Source organism: Perognathus longimembris, chromosome 6 (genome assembly GCF_023159225.1).
Source record: "Perognathus longimembris pacificus isolate PPM17 chromosome 6, ASM2315922v1, whole genome shotgun sequence".
In the NCBI taxonomy this organism is placed as follows: domain Eukaryota; kingdom Metazoa; phylum Chordata; class Mammalia; order Rodentia; family Heteromyidae; genus Perognathus; species Perognathus longimembris.
The window spans coordinates 53,788,534-53,810,242 of NC_063166.1; the positions used below are offsets into that span (position 1 = coordinate 53,788,534).

General features: G+C 40.4%; 1 protein-coding gene across 2 annotated transcripts in view; it reads right to left on the reverse strand.

Moving 5' to 3' along the window:
• Positions 1 to 21,709, reverse strand: part of Pcsk2 (proprotein convertase subtilisin/kexin type 2) — a 263,957-nt gene that overhangs the window by 42,110 nt on the left and 200,138 nt on the right. For both annotated transcript variants that reach the window (XM_048347415.1, XM_048347416.1), the window contains one exon: positions 12,330 to 12,406. In XM_048347415.1, coding sequence (XP_048203372.1) covers positions 12,330 to 12,406 — 77 coding nt within the window. The remainder of the gene's footprint in view (positions 1 to 12,329; positions 12,407 to 21,709) is intronic.

The window sequence follows — 21,709 nt, forward strand, 5'->3', positions numbered from 1 at the left end:
CATCCTGAGAAGCGAAATGCATGAAAAAATAAATTTAAAATACAACTCTTTAAGGGAAGAAATTTCCACAATCAGAGTTGATCTGGCAACCATAAATAGCTCCCTGACATCCATAAACTCCACACTTGAATCCACAGCACAAAGAATTGACCATATGGAAGCCAGAATCTCTCTTCTGGATGACGATGCAGCCGATAAGGACCAGAAAATTACCACACTCCAAGAAACGGTAAAACTCCAGGTCAGACTAATCCAGGAGCTAGTGGAAAAAGACAAGAGATATAATCTGCGCATAATTGGAATAGAAGAAGGAGCCAAATACCTGAGCAGAGGGTTTCAACATATTTTCAATAGAGTTATTGCAGAAAACTTCCCCAACCTCACAAGGGACCTCACCCAGGTAACCGAAGCCTATAGGATGCCTGGCAGACCAGACCCTAGAAAATCCTCACCCAGGCACATAATAATCAAGACTTCAGATCTCAAGAATAAAGAGCAAATTTTGAATGCAGCCAAAGTGAAGAAAGAGATTTATTACAATGGGAAAAAGATCCTAATTACAGCAGACCTCTCCACACAAACCTACGAAGAGCATGGAAAAACACAATCCGAGTCCTACAGGCCAACAACTGCCAACCCAGAATTAGATATCCAGCAAAATTAGAATTCACATTTGAGGGAAAAACCAGATCTTTCCATATCAAAGAGGATCTAAAGGAGTATGAGAATAAAAAACCAGCCTTACAGCGAATTCTAAGAGGGGAACCCCATCCAACAGAAATCGTACAGGACACACAGACAGAAACAGAAAGAAACTACAATAGCCAGAGCCCAACAGAAAGAGCAGCTCATTAAAGACAAGAAAAAAAAAAAAAGAGAGGAAAAACAACCTAACAGGAAAATGGAAGGGGAAAAAACACTCTTATCCTTGATCTCTTTTAATATAAACTCTCCGATAAAGAGGAGCAGATTGACAGAGTGGGTCCGCAAACAAACAGTTGCCATATGTTGTCTTCAAGAGACCTATCTTACAGCAAGGGATAAAAACAGGCTCCGAATGAAAGGATGGAGCAAGATCTTCCAAGCAAACGCACCTACCAAAACGGCAGGAGTAGCCATCCTGATCTAAGACTAGCTGGATTTCTCATTAAAATCAACTCAAAAAGACAAAGAAGGACACTACATTTTAATACAAGGAAAAATCCAGAATCAAGACATCACGGTGATAAATTTATACTCACCGAACAAAAGAGACCCTACATATGTCAAGCAAATTCTCACAGAACTACAGAACAAGATAGACCCAAACACAGTCATAGTGGGTGGCTTTAATACCCCACTCTCTCCAAGAGACAGATCCAACACACAGAGGATTAGCAAGGGAGCTGAGGACCTAAGTAACACCATATCCCAAATGGATCTGATAGATCTGTACAGAGTCTTTCACCCTACAGAGACGCAATACACCTTCTTCTCAGCAGCCCATGGATCATACTCCAAAATAGACCATGTCATAGCCTACATAAAGAACCTCAGCAAATACAAAAGTATTGACGTCATCCCATGTATTATATCTGACCACTGTGGAATAAAGGTAACCCTCAATAACAAAGGCTACCTTAGAGGTTACACATATTCTTGGAGGCTAAACCCCTCACTGTTAGCTAACACTTGGGTCACAGACCAATTAAGGATGAAATTAACGAATTCATAAGCCACAACGACAATGAAAATACATCACAAAGAAACCTATAGGATACAGCTAAGGCAGTATGAGGGGCAAGATCATTGCTCTCAGCACCCACATTAAAAGAATGGAAGCAGAGCAGGTGAATAACCTCACGATGCAACTAAAACAACTGGAGAAACAAGAAATGATCGAATCTAAAACGACTAGGAGGAGAGAGATCACAAAGATTAAAGAAGAGATAAATCTGATTGAAAATAGACCATTCAACAAATAAATAAGACTAAAAGCTGGTTCTTTGAGAAAATAAATAAAATTGACAGACCCCTTGCAAGACTTACAAAAAAAAGAAGAGAAGAGACTCATATCCATAAAATCAGGGACTCCACCGGAAAAATTACAACAAATACACACGATATTCAAACAATCATAAGGAACTATTCCCAGAATCTCTACTCACTAAAAAAACAATAATTTTACAGAAATGGATCAATTCTTAGGGAAGTATAAACTGCCCAAACTGAATCAAGAAGAAATAAATCAACTCAATAAACCAATAACTTACAGCGAGATATAGGGGTTAATCAAGAGCCTCTCCACAAAGAAAAGCCCAGGCCTGGATGGATTCACCAACGAATTCTATAAAACCTTTAGTGAGGAGCTAATACCAATACTCCTCAAACTCTTCTGCGAAATAGAAACAGAGGGAGAAATCCCAAACTCATTCTATGAAGCTAATATTATACTCATCCCCAAACCAGGCAAAGACCCAACAAAAAAAAGAGAACTACAGACCAATATCACTAATGAACACAGACGCAAAGCTCCTCAATAAAATACTAGCTAACAGGATCCAGAAACTGATCAAGAAAATTATACATCATGACCAAGTAGGCTTCATCCCACAGTCACAAGGATGGTTCAACATCCGTAAATCAATCAATGTAATTCACCACATCAACAAAACTAAAATCAAGAATCACATTGTTATCTCAGTCGATGCCCAAAAAGCCTTTGACAAAATACAACATCCATACTTATTAAAAGCTCTGGAGAGAACAGGAATAGATGGAACATTCCTCAAAATAATGAAAGCCATATACAACAGACCAACTGCTAATATCGTATTAAATGGGGAGAAACTAAAATCATTCCCCCTAAACACAGGAACAAGAAAAGGATGCCCATTCTCCCCACTTCTTTTCAACATAGTGCTGGAATCCCTAGCCATAGCAATAAGGCAAGAGGAAGATATCAAAGGGATCCACATCGGCAAGGAAGAAATCAAGCTATCCCTATTCGCAGATGACATGATCTTATATCTGAAGGACCCAAAAAACTCAGTCCCCAAACTCCTACACCTAATAAACCATTTTGGCAAAGTAGCAGGATACAAAATCAACCCACAAAAGTCAGCAGCTTTTCTGTACACCAGCAATGTACAAGCAGAAAAGGAAACTATGGAAATAAGACCATTTACAGTAGCCAAAAAAAGAATAAAGTACCTACAAATCTAATAAGGGAAATCAAAGAAGACACAAGGAGATGGAAAGACCTCCCATGCTCATGGGTAGGCAGAATCAATATAGTGAAAATGGCCATATTGCCCAAATTGTTATACAAATTCAATGCAATCCCTATCAAAATCCCAGCTACATTCTTCACTGAAATAGAGAAAGCAACCCATAAATTCATATGGAACAGCAAAAGACCTAGAATAGCCAAAGCAATTCTAGGCAAAAAAAGCAGTGCAGGAGGTATCACAATATCAGACTTCAAGCTCTACTATAGAGGCATCATAACAAAAACAGCCTGGTACTGGTATAAAAACAGACCTGAAGACCAATGGAATAGAATTGAAGACCCAGAAATAAAACTGCACTCTTACAGTCAGCTGATATTCGACAAAGGAGCTAAAGACATACAATGGAAAAAACAGAGCCTCTTCAACTACTGGTGCTGGGAAAACTGGGCAGCCATATGCAGAAAACTCAAAGTAGACCCTAGCCTATCACCATGCATCAAGATCCACTCAAAATGGATCAAGGACCTCAACATCAGACCTGAATCTTTGAAACTACTGAAGGACAGAGTAGGAAAGACGCTAGAACTTATAGGCACAGGAAGGAACTTCCTGAATATAGTCCCAGGGGCACAACAGATAGGGGAGAGACTCAACAAATGGGACTACTACAAAATAAAAAGTTTCTGCACAGCTAAGGACATAGCCACCAAACTAGAAAGACAGCCAACCATATGGCAAAGGATCTTTACCAGCACAGCAATAGACAAAGGCCTGATATCTGTCATCTACAGAGAACTCAAAAAACTAAGCCCCTCCAAGCCCAGTAAACCAATTGGGAAATGGGCAAAGGAGCTAAAGAGAGACTTCACAAGAGAAAAGATAAAAATGGCAAAGAAATATATGAGGAAATGTTCAACATCTCTGGCAGTAAAGGAAATGCAAATAAAAACAACCCTGAGAAACCACCTCACTCCAGTTAGAATGGCCTATACTCTGAACTCAGCCAACAACAAATGCTGGAGGGGGTGCGGAGAAAGAGGAACCCTTCTCCATTGCTGGTGGAAGTGCAAATTAGTACAACCACTTTGGAGAACAGAATGGAGGTTCCTCAAAAAGCTCAACATAGGCCTACCTTATGACCCAGCCATACCACTCCTAGGCATCTATCCTGAACAACATGGTCCCAAGATATCAAAAAGACATCTGTACTTCCATGTTTATCGCTGCACAATTCACAATAGCCAAAATATGGAAACAACCCAGATGCCCCTCCACAGATGAATGGATCCAAAAAATATGGTACCTATACACAATAGAATACTACATAGTGATTAGAAATGGTGAAATACTGTTATTCACAGGAAAATGGTCAGAACTTGAACAAATAATGTTGAGCGAGACAAGCCTAGAACACAGAAAACAAAGGGGCATTATCTCCCTGATATATGACTGTTAAGGTGGGGGAAGGGGGAGACAGTAGAGATCAGGTCTGTGAAACCAAAAACTTCTTGTCAAATGGTATTTCCCACAGGTTTGGGTCAGCGACCCTACATTATGTAATTAAAACCAAACAATTACTCAACATATAAAGGTCAAAAATAGACCTCAGTGTATCACAATAGCTCAAAAGCTATGTATGTTCGTTCTTATAAGACAAGGATAAGCAAACCCCATTGTCGACATTACATTTAAAACACTTAGGCGAATTTCCTTTGGCATAGGCCACGTGGCTACTGTATATGTTTTTGGTACACTGTGTATTGTATATATGTCTACCTGACCTAGGGAAGGGAAAGAAAAACAGGGTATAAGATATCATAAGAAATGTGCACACTGCCCTACTATGTAACTGTACCCCTTTTATACAATACATTGTTGAAAAATTTGTTTAATTAATAAATAAATTATAAAACAACAACAACAACAACAACAACAAAATCTCATACTCAAGACCTGGGAAGGTTGAGGGAGGAGAATCACAAGTTCAAGGCCAGCCTGGGATATACAGCTAGCATCTGTCTCAAAATAAATGAATAAATAACCAGTAAAAAAAAAAAAAAAAGAAGTTCAACCTGGTGCTGAGCAGGAAAGAATGGAGGTCTAGGTAAATAATGGGTTCAACAACCAGACCATCCATGGACTCCTTTGGTATGTATTCTCCTACTTTGCATCTAATTTTGCAATATATGACTTAGCTCTTATAGAAGTCCCTTTACTGATAGTCACATTTGTATTTGGAACCACTTACAGAGTGTCTGTTGTGTGCCACGCTCTGTGCATGCAGTCTGCACCCATGACTCCTATCTCCAGTACAGACTTTCAAAGTAGAAGCATTTTAGAGACAAAAAACTGAGTCAGGAATCACTAATTTCATGTCGAAGAATGCACACAACACTACATTTTTCCATCCTACCTGCTCCATTTTGCTGTCTTAAGAAAAGAATCATTGCCACTTGAAGATGATAAAAAACTACACAACTTGTTACAAGCACATTAGGTTCTAAAGTAGAGTTGCTTATACCAACACTAAGGTATTTATTTTACAGTCTTTATATGTTTCTCCACAACTCCTAGAACTATATTATGTGTATTTCCTTTCACCCAAAAAACAATTTAAATAAAGGGAATTTGTGTATTCCAGGTAGAGGACTAGAGATGAAAAAGAAACCATGATATTTCTCCAGTAGTTTAAAATAGCTAGCAAAATTATACTCCATTGGATTTCACTCTGCTCTGATTTGGATGTAGAGAGGATTAGTTATAAGCAACAAACTTTAAGCTAATATCGACTTATGAGGCAATCTCAGAGCTCACATGAAAAGAAGTTAAACGAGCTCTTTGAAAACAGTTGGAATTTTATTATCTGGGAGGTGACTTCTGAATTAATCCATAAAGACCTGAAGAAAAGATGTTCATCTCCTCCTAAACCATTAAGTGTCACTGGGATAAAGAATCAGTTTACATCAGTGTGAAAATAGGAAGCCAGAGAGAGCCATTTTTCTTCTATGTTCTTCTACTGCCTGGTGCATAGGTTTTTAAAAATGAAATATGAGTTTTAGTAAAAGAAAAGGCTAATCACAGAAAATCTTTTTTTCACTTGAAGGTTTAACTAATGCTATCAACCAAATTAGCTCATATAGAGATAAATGGTCTTTTCTCTCTATATTATACGTAATACACACATCTATCTATATATCTATATCTCTATATATCTATATATCTTCCTCCTGTCCTCCATTTTGGTTGCTTGAGTAATAAATGTCTCCTTTCTTCCTGGATTTATGGTAAACTTTTTGCATTCAGGAATTGCATCTAATCCATATTCTAGTACTCCTTAGGACTTAATAGATAGAGTGTGCTGTGTCTTGTGATGCTTCATAAATATCACTGATGGCAGGGATGACATTTCAGTGGTGAATGCCTGTCAAAGAAATGCTATGCAAGAGAGATTTTTATGGACAACCATGTAGTAATGGAATACAGATCTGCAATGCATCACCAAACATTGACTTAACACTGAGCCAGGCTGCAAGATTATTGACAAGCTGTGGGCCACAAACCTTGTGAGTAGCAGGCAGCCCTAAAGTGGAAAGATGTCAAGGTTGTTCAACATCTCAGCATGAGAGAGAAGGTGGGTCACCCATCCATCACCCAGTCAATCAATACTTACTGAATGGCAGCCAAGAAAAAAAATGTGATGCTAGATCCTGATGCCTGCAGCAAATCAATTATATCCTTTATGCACATTATTGATGCTCATTAAATTTGCAACATTTTCTCCCTTTTTTATAACTTGAGTTATTATCATTATTATTTTGTTTGGTCAAATGTAGTCCTCTGGATGGAAGCTAGGTAACAATCATACTCTGCAAATTTCTCAACTGTTTTGGCTATATTGCTAGAGCTGAAATACTGTATGTAATTATTAAATAGCTTACCATGGAATAAATACACTGGCTCTGCTTATAAAAAGGAATGATCTTACCAAATCTAATCAAGCACTGGTTAAGATATTCTAATATTCATAGTGACTAAAAATAGTTTTGCATATGTATGATGTTTATTTTCATATGTTGTGCCTGGCTTAAGGGTTTTGCATATGTTCTTTTTTTTGTTTTTGGTCAGTCATGGGGCTTGAACTGTGGGCCTGGGCACTGTTCCTGAACTCTTCAGCTCAAGGCTAGTGCTCTACCACTTTGAGCCACAGAGCCACTTCCATTACATGTGTTCTTAAAGAAATGTACTTGAGGGTCTGGAGGAGTGGATCCAGTGATAGAGCACCTGCATGAAGCCCTGAGTTCAAACCCTAGGATTGATTTCTGAAAAGTAAATAAAAAGTAGACTTGAAGGGAAACAAGTGAATAAGCAACTTCACAGGGTGTCATGCAATGGTGTAAAGTGTCAGGAGAACCCAGGAGGAATGTGATGCTTTTGAATGTGTTTTCTCATCCAAGGGGAACATTTTTACATGCTTTCTTGAGGGTGTTTCTTGTAATGTGTTTTATTTTCTACTTTCCACAGTAAACGAGACCCCTGTGATGGAGAGCTGCTGGCTGATTCCCAGGCAGCAATCACTCCTGTGTTCTAACAAGACTTTGTGACAGGCAGAGTGGCTGGAACCATTAATGGCAACAACCCCTTCCTGGCAAGCCACAGCCAGTCTTTATTGGAATCTCAGTATATGTGGAACTGAGCATTGCTCAAGGGCACCAAGATGCTGAACAGAGATGAGGGGCAAGATTGGGTGCCCAGTTATAGGAAGAACACCAGGGAGAACCCAACATGGCTTTATGGCTGGGCAGTTGATGAGAGACTCATGAAGGATCAGTAGCAGATCCTGAATTGGGCAAGGGCAGGTGCTGAGCTCAAGGTCATGGGGCTGCTCCATGAGTGTAATGGGAAAAGAATCATCACTTAGTGCTCTCAACCATCATTTTCTTTCTTTCTTTCTTTTCTTTTTTTTGGCCAGTCCTGGGCCTTGGACTCAGGGCCTGAGCACTGTCCCTGGCTTCTTTTTGCTCAAGGCTAGCACTCTGCCACCTGAGCCACAGTGCCCCTTCTGGCCGTTTTCCATATATGTGGTGCTGGGAAATCGAACCAAGAGCTTCATGTGTAGGAGGCAAGCACTCTTGCCACTAGGCCATATTCCCAGCCCTCAACCATCATTTTCTCAACCAACTGCAAACTCTTCCCTTCTTAGCAGCCTGTTTATACCTTTCCTGTCTCATCTATTCCATGAACCTGTCTTAGAATGATGCTACCTGCAGTCTCCAACTCCCAGACCAGTTATCCAAGCCACTTCCCCAAATATAACTTGTTCCTCTATCTTTGTCTCACTGTCTTTGCCTAATATGGATATTTTCCCCACCTCCAATTCTATATATTACCTTTTCTCAGATTCTGGGCCAATAACCCCCATGAAAACCTGCTTCTACTACTTATTGGCCACGGGACCCTGCATGGATTAATTAAACCCCCTGTGCCTTGGTTTCCAAAGTGAGGGTGATTTTGATAATATTTATTCAGAGTAACTGCTCAATGTGTCTTAGCTCTCCTCAGTGTGCTATGTTAGTGCTGACCATATCTGAATTGTAGGGATTTGAACACATGTTTCTTCCTTACAAGCCCCCCAGAATTGTGTACATCCAAACGAGTAGTCTTATGAGTACCATAGAATTCTTACCTGTTTTTAATACCTCATGCATTTTAGGTAAACTTCATATTGCATTGTGGGTGGCACTATTCTTGGAGGTGCTGGAAATGTTGGGAAGTGGAGCCTAGCTGGAGGAGATGAGACACTAGGAATGCTCATATAGCCATTCATATTTCCACAAGAGAGTGTCCTTGGGGCCTTGGCCCTTCCCTGGATGTCTTCTGTCTTTCTCTCTCTGCTTTCTGTCCACTACAAAGTGAACTACTTTACTCTGCTACACGCCCACCATCATGATATCCTGCCTTGATTCAAGCCCATAGCAATGGAGCCAGATAATGATGGACTGACACCTTTCAAACTGTAAGCCCGAAGAAATTGTAACTTCCTTATTTTGTCTTTCTCAGGCAGGTATCTGTCACAGCAATGAATATCTGACATATATATGAAACTTCAACGTCATACAAAAGTAGAGTGTGCTCCATGTCACCCATCTTCCAGCTTTATCAATGACTAAGTCATGACGGATTTCATTTTCTCAACAGCTCAACCCATTCTCTACCTCAAGATATATGTCATATGGAAGAAGAGGCAAAGTATAATGTTATGGTGGGGATTTTGAATAAATATATCCTCCACTTAAGAAGAAAGGTAGGTTATTTAAAGCTTCCTTATGCTAAGCAGGTGCCAATGGTTTGGACTAAGGATTCTCCCAGCATTGTAGGCTTGGACTTTGACCTATCATTCTTTCATTGTCAGTTTTGAGAGGACAGGAGTCAAGGAGGGCATCATTTAATTTTTGTAGCAACAAGCCATGGTAGATGGGGATCTTAGAAAAATGACACAATAATTGGGGACAACCCATTCAGTGTTCAAAGTGGACACCCTGTCTTGAATCATTAGCATCCTAGGACATGGGGATCACACTTGCCTGAGTCACTATCACAATTTTCCTGGGTAAATGGACCTTTGGGATTTGTTACTGCTGACAGTGATGGATTTTATTATATAAAACACTAATTAGTTCTAATTAGAGGTTTTCAGCCGGTTTAGAATGGTACTTTCAAGAAAAAGTTTGTGAATGAAAATATTTAAGGGAGAAGACCTTGCCTTAAGTTTTTATTTAAAGGACTATTCTCATATCATCTCACAAAGGATTTGATTTGAGGGGGCTGTGCTTGGATTTGAAATGTGGGGTTTGGGAAAAACTTCACTTGGTTATGTTTTTATGCCTGGACCAACCCACCAAAAATTAATTTAGTACCTATTGCTTTCAGAGAAGTGGCAAGTAGTTGTTACACATGTTACCCCTGTCTTTTCTGAAATTCATGTAGAGAGCTGGCAACCATTTGGGCTACTCAACAAAGTGTACCAGCCTGCTGTTGCCAATTACATCTAACCCCTGCCGTAGTGACAATTATTTGCTAACTTCACATCCCTGAGTCTGCAAATGGTTTATTTGCTAAGCAGACTTTAGGAACTAAGGTCTGAAGACATGGAATAAATTCATGCCCAAAGTTCTTAGATATTTTTAATACATTCTTGTTCTCCAAACACACATATCAAAGCACTGCAGATCAATTTTCCAGGCTGCAGATTATGCAGTTGTACAAAGGGGTATCAATTCAACATGTCAATTTATGAATACAAGTGTATCTTGATCAATGTCATCACTCCCATCAGTCTCCCCTCCATCTATCCCAACTCTACCCATCCCTTCAAGTTACTATGTTCCATTTTCACATATTACATTGAATGTTATGTTGTATGTATCACTGAGCAAGCTATGCATCTTAATTTGTTGATATTTCTTTGTGCAGTTAACCATCGAAGCAAGATATTTACTTCACAGATACAGAAAGCACATTTATATCTTTAGTAGTACAGTAGGCTAAAAATACATCTGGATGGACCATTTGGGCAGTTTTGCATGGCTGAAACTCTATTCCCTATGGCTGGGTGCCAGTTGCTCATGCCTGTAATCCTAGCTACTCAAGATGCTAAGGTCTGAGGATAGTGTTTTGAAGCCTGCCTGGGAAGAAATGTGAGATTAAAAAAAATCTCCAAGTGTGGCTGGGAATATGGCCTAGTGGTAAAGTGCTCGCCTCATATACATGAAGTCCTGGGATTGATTCTTCAGCACCACATATGTAGGGGATCGCTATGCCTTTAAGACCTGGGGTCGCTCTAGCCACTCCCACCTCCTTCTGGGTTAAACCGGAAGAGAAGCTGTGGTGAACACGTGTGTCAGGATGGCACCAGCTGAGCCAGAGGTGGAGCCAAGAGGTCTCCATCTCTGCGGGAAGTTCCGTGACATCACCGTGATGGACACGCTCATTAGCCTATCGTTGGCACCTGGCCAGTCCCTCTCCTTCGCACATCACTGCTGGTATAAGTGTATTTGCCCTCCCCCTTATTAAACCAGAACACCCCTTGAGGGTTCTCCGGGACCCCACGCGCCCGTGTCTTCCTTGGGAAGTATGGGGAAGGGGGCAGGGAGTCCCGCAACCACACGCTGACCTAGGCTGCACGTGGCCTTCACTCCCGCAGTTAATCCCTACTGGACAGGAGATGCGTTGAGGGCGATAGAGGACCACACGGGAGAGGCAGATAGGCCCAGGATGTCCACGAGGACGGAGATAGAGCTAAGCCCGGCACACATATATAGGAAAAAGCCAGAAGTGGAGCTGTGGCTCAAGAGGTAGAGTGCTAGCCTTGAGCAAAAAGAATCCAGGGACAGTGTTCAGGCCCTGAGTCCATGCCCCAGGACTGGCAACAAAAACAAAACAAATAAACAAATGTATTTAAACTTGTAAAAAATTTTACTTAAAAAATCTCCAAGTAACCAGTAAAAAGCTAGAAATAGATGTATGGCTCATGTAGTTGCTTTTTTTTTTGGTCCCAGCAAAAATGCTGAACAAGAGCATGAAGTTTCAAGTTCAAGCCTCTCCCCCTGACTTTATCCCCAACATTGCCTCAAAACTTTGCCAACTATATTTACTCTTTGTCATTTACTACATGAGTAATTATTAGTTTATAAGCAGAAATTTTTTTTTTTCAAAAACGCACCAGTGCAGACCCAGGAAGCAAAAAGTTCCTCAACAATGGTTTTAACAGTTCAAGCGAAACCAGAGTGCTTTCTTTCTTTTTCTTTTAAATTCCCTTGTGACAAAAGACTTCTTATTTCTGTTCTATCTTCTCTTCAATAGATTAACAGGCAAATCATTCCTAGCTCAACAGAGCTACATAGTCAATAGATAATTCTTGTGGAACATTATAATATTAAAAATCAAAACAAAACAACCTCCCCACATTCAAAGCATATAGCCACCAACAAGAAAGAAAACCCCAACATAATGGAATGTAACATTGAGATAGTTTTCATGGTAATATTCAACCATAGGCAAAACAAAGTAAAGTAAAATCCTAAAGCCCAAGATCAAAGATGCTCACAAGGCTTGGCTTACCTGTTAAACCAGTCATCAGTGTACCGAGGGTAGGGATAGGGGTCATTGCTGCTGAAGTCATAACTTGCCTCTGCATTCTGTAAAACACAAGATATTTCATTAGGTCAATAAAGCCAGAGGCTCATTAAGGGACTAGTGAGGTGAACCATATTGTTGAATGCTTATAGCCCCTCCTGGAGGGCAGTGCTACAATGACATGTTCTGGGGATCCATGTTTGAAAGGTTGGGACAGAGCTAGAGTGTTCTCAGACCTTTCTATCTTCTTTTTATCACCTTTCTTGTTTGAAGTCTTCAAGTGGTTAGTAAACATGAGCCCTGTGTTCTCTAGATCTGTTTTTATTTGTTGTTGGTACAGATTTGTTGTTGGAGCAGATTTTCCTCAGATTTTGGTATAAATGGGAAATTTCCTTGATGGCTCCTTCGACCAGTGGGCAACATGTTTTAGTGCTTATGTCAAAAGTCAGACTTTTTTTTTTTTAGTTTTTTTTGTTTTATGCAGAAGGCTTACTTCTGCCCCTCCTGTGTCTGAAAGTTAAGGTTGTTTCCTTTCACCTCATTGGTATTAAACCCCTGTCCAATTCCCTAACAACACTCATGAAGGACCCCATATAAAGAATTCAACATACGTCCAAGACTTTGCTGAGAATGAGGTACAATAGTGCTATCTTTGTTTTTGTAAGATTTACAGCCTCACTGGGGAAACAGGCATCAAGAAATGGTTAAACAAATAAATATACAGCTGTAAGATTTCTAAGCATATACTCTTAGACCCTATCAAAGGTGGTGAGGAGTGTAAAATTTGAATGTAATCCCATCCCTCCATGTCTTCCATTGAGAGTGTTTGTCACATCAATCAATTCTGTACTGCAAAACATTTATGATCCTAAGCAGGATGGATGAAGGCTTTTTGGTCAGTAGTAATTTAAATAAATAAATAAACAAGCAGGGGCCATTCTGAAATTTGGTCTTCTTTTCCCCCTGGGTCTTGAATACATTTGTCCTGTATTTCAGCATCTAGCTCTTCATTCCAACACCAGGTCTGTAGAAAGTCTACACAGGAAGTCTGTCCACACTGGACAAGTACCTACTGTTCTTCCTCTTACATTTATATCTCAAATTACTTTCATTCATTTATAAAATTTAATTATATGTTTGGCCTATAACACTTTTCCTGGGAGACCATCTATTTGGCTTTTATGTCTCCCTTGATTTTCCTTGAAGTATTTAGATTTCAACTCTGTCCAGGCCTATTATTTTGAAATAGTCTTTCTGACATATCCTGAGTGTGGTTTATTTCTCTATAGAAAAGATTAGGATTTCCTGTTGTAGGCTGAGTTGGTGAGGGAATGTGACACGAATAGCCACTGTGACACTCTAAGAGGGAGCACTGAGTGGCATTTCTTGTGAGCTGTGTTCTTGGAGTGGGATGTGCACAGGCAGGGATGAGCACCTTGGAGAGGTTTGGGGTTCCTGCTATGGAAGTATCATGGGACCACACACTGAAAGTGGTTCTGCATGGGATCTCAGCTAATAGTCTTGGGACAATTCTTCTCTGCACCCCTGACCCTTAGTGGCAGAATATTCTGTACTAGGCTGAGACTGATGAAGAGAGAACCAACTGGCCTAGAAAGTTTGGTGGTCAGGACTGTAAGGAGCCAAGATTTGGGAATCTCTCTGAGTTGATGACAGGACAATGGGAATAGGTTGCTGAAGAAGCCAGAGTAGAGAGATGATGGACAGCTAGCTCCCCCATCTCCCACTCTTAGTGCTGTGTTAGCCTTTGAAGCTTAAAGTCAGTTCCAGAAATAGGAGGCCAGGGGAAAAACCTGAATCAATTAAGATCAAATTTCTATTTGTGCAATCAGGCTACTGGCAGATAGAAAATAGTTCACTTAGAGAAAAATGTAGGATTCTGTACCTTACACATAATTGCCCAAGTGACTGGTTTCATAAGCATTCCACTGTAGCTCATTTCTGCCTCATAATTTTTGCTGGGTTCTGGGTTGATCAAATTTCCTTGGCTCTTATTTCTGGCTCTGGTGAAGATGATTTGCTGTGAGGCAGGTGGGAGTTAGAAGAAGGGACTGGAAAATTCTGAGATCCAAACTGGAAACTTAGAACCTTGAAAACTCTATGACTATTTTTGTATCAAGAAGTAAAACCATGTGTTGTCTGGTCATCAAATTTGGCTCTCAATGTTGAAACAGATGAAAACTTTGGAACCTGAGTAATTTAGTTGTTTGTAGAGTGAATTTGATGACTAATGCTTAATTCTTTAGTGGAGAGGAATAGTCTACACTGAGCATTAAGGAAAGCAAAGAGTTATTCTTGTTGGGCTGTATGTTTTCTGGCTAAAATTCAAATGGTTTTCTAGCAAGAAAGAATGGTGAGCAATTCTTTCAAAGGTCCTGTTTATGCTTTTATAGCCAGACTCAATCATTTATTGATTTGAATTACAATGTTGTCTCCTGTAAAATGATTTGTGTATAAGACTCAATTATACTGGCCTTGAATTATGTTAGACTTTTCTATGGCAGCCATTACTGTGAACATTTAAGAACAGGTTTTGGAAAAATTAATATCCTGCTCATCTTAGGCTAAATGAGATGCTTGCTGTTGTTCGGGCTTCTATAACTTCTTCTAAAATATGGGCCTATTTTCTTGCTTTAGAAATTACTAGCTGCTCAGCAAACGTAGCTTCATCCTCTATGATTCAGGGTTGTGATGATTCAGTCATCGTTAAGGACTTGAATTATCTTTGCGCCATCAAACAGACAGTGAGAAGACTGGGCTGAATCCAAATTGACCTCAGGGCTTCCCTGGAAGTTCTTTCTGGAAAAACTTCTGATAATGGCTCATTTATTTTTCTTATGAAAGTTGAGAGCAAGGGGAGAATTTTTTTTTTTTTTTTTTTTGCCAGTCCTGGGCCTTGGACTCAGGGCCTGAGCACTGTCCCTGGCTTCTTTTTGCTCAAGGCTAGCACTCTGCCACTTGAGCCACAGCGCCACTTCTGGCTGTTTTCTATATATGCGGTGCTGGGGAATCGAATCCAGGGCTTCATGTATATGAGGCAAGCACTCTTGCCACTAGCCCAAGGGGAGAAAAATTATCTTGGGTATTTTATAACCTGAAAGCTTCATTTCTGAATATGTGAATCTATACTCAGAAAGCCACACTATATTTACCCTTGGAAAAAATAGTTTGTCCATTGTTTGCATGGGACACTTGGTACTGAGTTGCCAGTGTACACACTAAATTATGACAAGGCAAGAGTAGAACTGAGTTTTACAGAACCGTCTGACGTTCTTCCTGGAGATTAGCTTGTGTGGCCATAAAAGGCATAGGCTGAGCGATGGACACTTCAGATGCTGGGACTGGTCTTACTGAGTTCCAGAACTTGGTGATAACCATGCCCCATTGGGCATTCTAGAGAAGCTTCTGAGGCCCCCAAAGTGGACTCTTGAATACAGAATGGAAAGCTTCTGTGATCAGTAGGCCCTCCTTGTGGGGGCTGCTTAAGACACACCTGTTTGCAAACATCTGCTTGGTGGAGGGAAGAGAGACATTCGAGTCAGTCAGACATCATTTTGGATCTAGTCTGTTTTGCTCTTGTAAAGTTTCTTTATCTTTTAAATACTGATGATAGAACTGGTAATACGCAGTGGCTGTGTAGATAAAATGAAAAGATGGGTGGATTCATGTAGGCATTCTCTTCTCTTCTCCTCTCCTCTTCTCTCCTTTCCTTTCTTCTCATCTTGTCTCTTCTCCTCTCCTTCTTCTTCTCTCCCTCCACTACTTATTTCCCCCTCCTCATCTTCTTCGTTCTCCTTTCATAAATCTCCTCCTCCTCCTCTTCCTCCTCCTCCTCCTCCTCCTCCTTCTTCTTCCTCTTCTTCTTCCCTTCCTCTTCCTTCCCTATTCTCCTCCTCCTCCTCCTCCACTTCTCCTTTCCCTTTCTCTCTTTCTCTTTCTCTTTCTCTCCTCAATGGCCTAGAACCTTGGTCATCCTGCTTCATCTTCTCAGTGCTGGAGTTACAAATGGGCACCACCACACCAAGCTCATTCTCTCACTTGTTTTACTTCTCTTTCTTTTGCCACTTTGGCTACATATGGCAAGAGTCACAAAATATGGCCCATGGGTTGATTCATTGTGCATTTTTGTAAACGAAATTTTATTAGGACATTGGCATATCCATTTGTTTATAAATTACAGTGGCTGCTCTGGCAATACAATAGCAGAGTTAAATTGTTTTTGCAGTACCTAGCAGAGTAAAGTAGTGCTGAGACCTGCGAAACTGAAAATATGTATGACTTGGTATTTGTTGGGAAGACTTTGAGGATGTCTGGCCATATTCTAGATCATTTTTATTCCCAGGCTGCACTCTGAAGGCCACATCATAACACTGTACCAAGACTGTGCCTTCCTGGGCATCCCCCTTTGTGCTGGAGTGTATGGGTCCCATGTAGGAGCACAGAAGCTGCTGAAAAGAATTGGACAGAAGCCAGTCAATGCTTACTCCTCTCCTGCCTCATATCAGTCAGGGTGGGTTATCAGATAAGCCACTTGGTCAGAAACCTGGGTTCAGCTCACTGGGAAGAGGGCATTTCTGAGGGGCCACCAACCCTGTCATTCTTCTGCCCTTCCATATGAAAATGTCCTGATTGTTCTGATAGGAACATCACCCTAGGCAGCATTTGCAGGAAACAGCACTGGTGACTGCTCAGGTGAGACAGGCACACATGGCGTCTGTTATACAAGGGTTTGTTTATTTTTCACATAAAAAAGTGATGCTGTGTTCACGTTCTATCAGTATGGGACTCTTGTGATACATGCATGGGTGTACTTCATGTGGACATCCATTGGTGTGACAGAACCGATCATGTTAGAGAACACAGGGTCAAACTCTGTGGTCTGATCACAAAACTGGGAAAGTGGTTTCTGTGATCAGGGTTGTCATGTGCAGTTGAGCAGGTCCTATAAGACATGCACGAAGATGGGGGATCTTATAAAACAATTGGCCATCTCAGAGGGGCTACTTTCTCCCCACCCCCTCATTCATCTACTCAGCACATGGGCAAATTTGAGTTGCTGTTTTACACCCATTGGTAGGAAGTGCCTTCTTCAATTACATGCAAAAGCACTATGAATATCCAAGAATGTCTATGAACCATGACAAGGAATAGGCCTCTGTACTTATGGTCCTATAAAAGCCTACATCTCAAAGAAATCAAACCATAGAGATCAGAAGTCTTGGTGAAACATCAAATTATGGAAGACTTAAATAATGACTCAGACAATCAGTCTTTAAGATCATGTCTCCAATGATTAATTGCCATTTAGACTGCACAGCTATAGGAATTCAGAACATGAAAGTGTATAACATGTTTCCCTTTATTCAGGATTGCTCCTTTCCCTGGAAGCATTCAACCAAATAACCCAGCTAGGAGCTCTATAACAGTATTAGCTGAAATTGCACTGTGCTCATGGGCTAATGAAAGAGAAATGAGCTTCCCTAGATAGAACCTCAAACTGCAACCATATTGTCCCAGAACAAAGCTCATCTGTATGGAAACTGAACGACAAAATAGCCCAGTCTATTAGAGCTTCAAGAATTTTGCTGTTGCGCCTACTTGCATCTAATATGGTCATGGCTGAATGTTCCCAACTGTGCCTATTTTGATTTTCCTCAAATAATTCTCTTGCATGCACTGGTTTAACGATAATGTTCAGCTCACTTTTGACTGAAACCAACATTAAGGGGATTTATGTCTATATTAAGCCTGACTATAAAACTTAATGAAATTTAACATTTCTCTAGCACTTGAAAAAATTTACAAAAAAATGCATAGTCAGAAATTTGTTTGCAATCTTTTTTCCCCTCTAGACTCCTAAGGCTTCTAAAATTGTTTAATTTTTTCCCATCAATGCAGTGTTCTCTGATGATGGAACTGATATTTTGAATCATTCTTTTTTTTTTTTGCTTCTGGACATTCTAGAAGCATCTCTAGTTACCGGAACACTCTCCAGGCAAGAGGAAAGATGTAATATAAGCAGTTAGGCAACCCAGATATCACCATCTCTCAAGCCATGTCCTTTCCAACTCTGAGCAGCACTCTCTTTTGGCTCTAATTTGCAAACTTCCAGTAGAATTGGAAGTTTTAAGCACTGATTAGAAAAGGAACTGGTAACAATAATACTTTCAAATGGCTTGCAAAGTGCTCTCAACAGTGCCTTTCGTTGTTTTTCCAAAGGAATATTGAATGTGTTATTTTCTTAGATATTTACCCAAAACCTGTGGGATACTGTGTTGGAGAAGAGAGGGCATGGTCATCCTGAGTAACAGCCAAGGCAGCCTTTGAAAGGCTCTTGACAGTGCTCTTTGCCTGCCTACCTTCATGGCTTCTCTTAAAAAAATTTTTTTTTAATTGTTAAGGTGACGTACAGAGGGGTTACAGTTACATATGTAAGGTAGTGAGTACATTTCTTGTCAAACTTGTTACCTCCTCCCTCATTTTTCTCCGATCTTCCCTCCTCCTCAGTTCCTCTCCCTGCCCCGCCATCCCCCCTTCCAAGTTGTACAGTTTGTTTACAACATGTGGTCTTTAACCAATGCTGTTGCATTGGCCTTTTACCCTTTGTCTCTCCATTTGATGTTCACCTTCTCTTCCCTAATTCCTACAAACATGTATACAATATCCAGGGTACTAAAATCAAATACAGTGATAACAGGGGCTGAACCATAGGGAAGATGAACAAAAGAAAAAAGACATAATTTCACATAGTACATTAAAAAATAGCAACAACAATGATAAATGGCTTGTTTCCATATCTTGGAGTTCATTTCAATTAGCATCATCTTATATGATCATGTGTACATAACTATTGAGCTATTGTGTTCCTCTGCTAGGACTATCCTAGACGTATACTAATTATTACCAATGAGGGAAACCAGAGAGTATATGTTTCTTCGGGTCTGGCTCACTTTGCTTAGTATGAATTTTACATGGCTTCTCTTAATATTTTCCATGGCCAGTGTGTAACCTGTGCTAAGCTAGTCTGAGGCTGATTCCCACACCTATTTTTTTTTTGTTTTGTTTCTGTTGTGTCAGTTCTGGGGCTTGAACTCAGACTCTGGGTGCTGTCCCGTAGCTTTATTTTTCACCGAAGACTGGTGCTATACCACTCAAACTATGCTTCCAATTCTGGATTTTTTTTTTTTGTGGTTAATTGGTGATAAGAGACTCACAGGCTTTTCTGTCCAGGTTTTCTTTGAACCATGATCCTCAGATCCCAGCTTCCTGAATAGATAGGATTACAGGTGTGATCTACCAGTGCCTAGCCTCACTGGATGAATTGAGAGACAGTCATTCCTTGGCAATAAATTTTCCAGAGCTACCTCTAAGACAGCTTCATTTTTATTTTCATTTGACACTGTTTAAATTTAATCTCAAACTACAAATAAAAATTCTTGGGGTTGGCCTAGCGGTAGAGTGCTTGCCTAGCATGCATGAAGCCCTGGGGTCGATTCCTCAGCAGCACATATGCAGAAAAAGGTGGAAGTGGCGCTGTGGCTCAAGTGGCAGAGTGCTAGCCTTGAGCAAAAAGAAGCCAGGGACAGTGCTCAGGCCCTGAGTTCAAGCCCCAGGACTGCCCCTCCGAAACAAAACAAAACAAAACAAAAAACAATTCTCAACACCACCAACAAAAGATAGCTTCAAAACTTGAGCAAGAGGGCTGGGAATATGGCCTAGTGGCAAGAGTGCTTGCCTCATATACATGAAGCCCTGGGTTTGATTCCCCAGCACCACATATATATATATATATAGAAAACGGCCAGAAGTGGCGCTGTGGCTCAAGTGGCAGAGTGCTAGCCTTGAGCAAAAAGAAGCCAGGGACAGCACTCCCTGAGTCCAAGGCCCAGGACTGGCAAAAACCAAAAACACACACACACACACACACAAAACCCCAAAAACTTGAGCAGGAAGAAACTTACATATTCATTTTCACTAGCTACCACCTCATATGGAGCATTTTCTTCTATGATGAATAGGAAATAAAACCCACAGTACCCTGTGAATTTGTCATCATTATATTTTGTTATATACTTATGATAGCAGGTAGGCAGAGATATCTTTTCAGAACATTCTCATGGAATTTTGTAATAAGTATTGGCAAAGAATGAGGCTGGTTATCATTTCACAAATGTGTATTTTCAACCATTTGATAGCTATGACTCAATATAATTGCCTTTCTTAGTGTTGTGACCTGAAAACTTGTGTTCCTTCATTCATATGTTGAAATATAATTTTCAGTGCCTGGTAATTAGGAAGTCAGGTCTAGAGCTGGGCACTAGTGGCTGAGTCCTGTAATGCTAGCTACTCAGGAGGCTGAGATCTGAGGCTCACAGTTCAAAGCCAGTCCTGGCAAACAAATCCAAGAGACTTTTATCTCTAATTATCTAACAAGTACAGGTATGGCTCAAGTAGTAGAACACCAGCTTTGAGCAACAAAGGTAAGCAAGGCCCTGAGTTAAATCCCATATTGTCATATACACACAAAGCAAGCTCTTTGGTTGTGAGGCCATTAAGGGTGGTGCTCCTGTGAAAGGCTTGAAGGAACTGTTTTCCCCTTCTGCCATAAGAGGACTCAGCAAGAGGGCCTTGTCTGTGAGGAGCAGGTCTTTACCACATGTGGCTGTCTCCATGAACCTGGACGTCCAGTCTGTACGACTATGAGCTATCAGTTTCTGAAAATCCTCTAAAACATTTCTTTTTGCCAGTCCTGGAGCTTGAACTCAGGGCCTGAGCACTGTTGCTGGCTTTTTTTTTGCTCAAGGCTAGCACTCTACCACTTGAACCACAGCACCACTTCTAGCCTTTTCTATATATATGGTGCTGAGGAATCGAACCCAAGGCTTCATGTATGCCAGGCAAGCACTCTACCACTAGGCCATATTCCCAGCTCTAAAACATTTTGTTATAGCATCCCAAACAAAGAAACTTGCCTCTGTTCTGTATTTTAAGAGTCTAAAATATTACTTCTTGAATAAAGGGACACAGCACTTTGTGTACATGTTTGGAGTACTGGTTGGTGCAATCCTTTTGAAGATGAAATTCAGTAATGTCTATCAAGTGGTGAACTGACCATTTCACTCAGTGATTCCTGTCACTAAAAATCTACCTTATAGCTACATTTGTATGTGTATGAAAGATGTGTGTGTGTGTGTGTGTATGTGTGTGTGTATCCACACAACTGTGATTATAATAGTGAAAACAGGAAGCAACCTGAGTCTCTAAATTAGGGATGAGTTAAGTAAATTATAGTGAATTCATAAGATGCAAAAATCTGCACCTCTGGCCAGAAATGAGGTCCAAAGTCT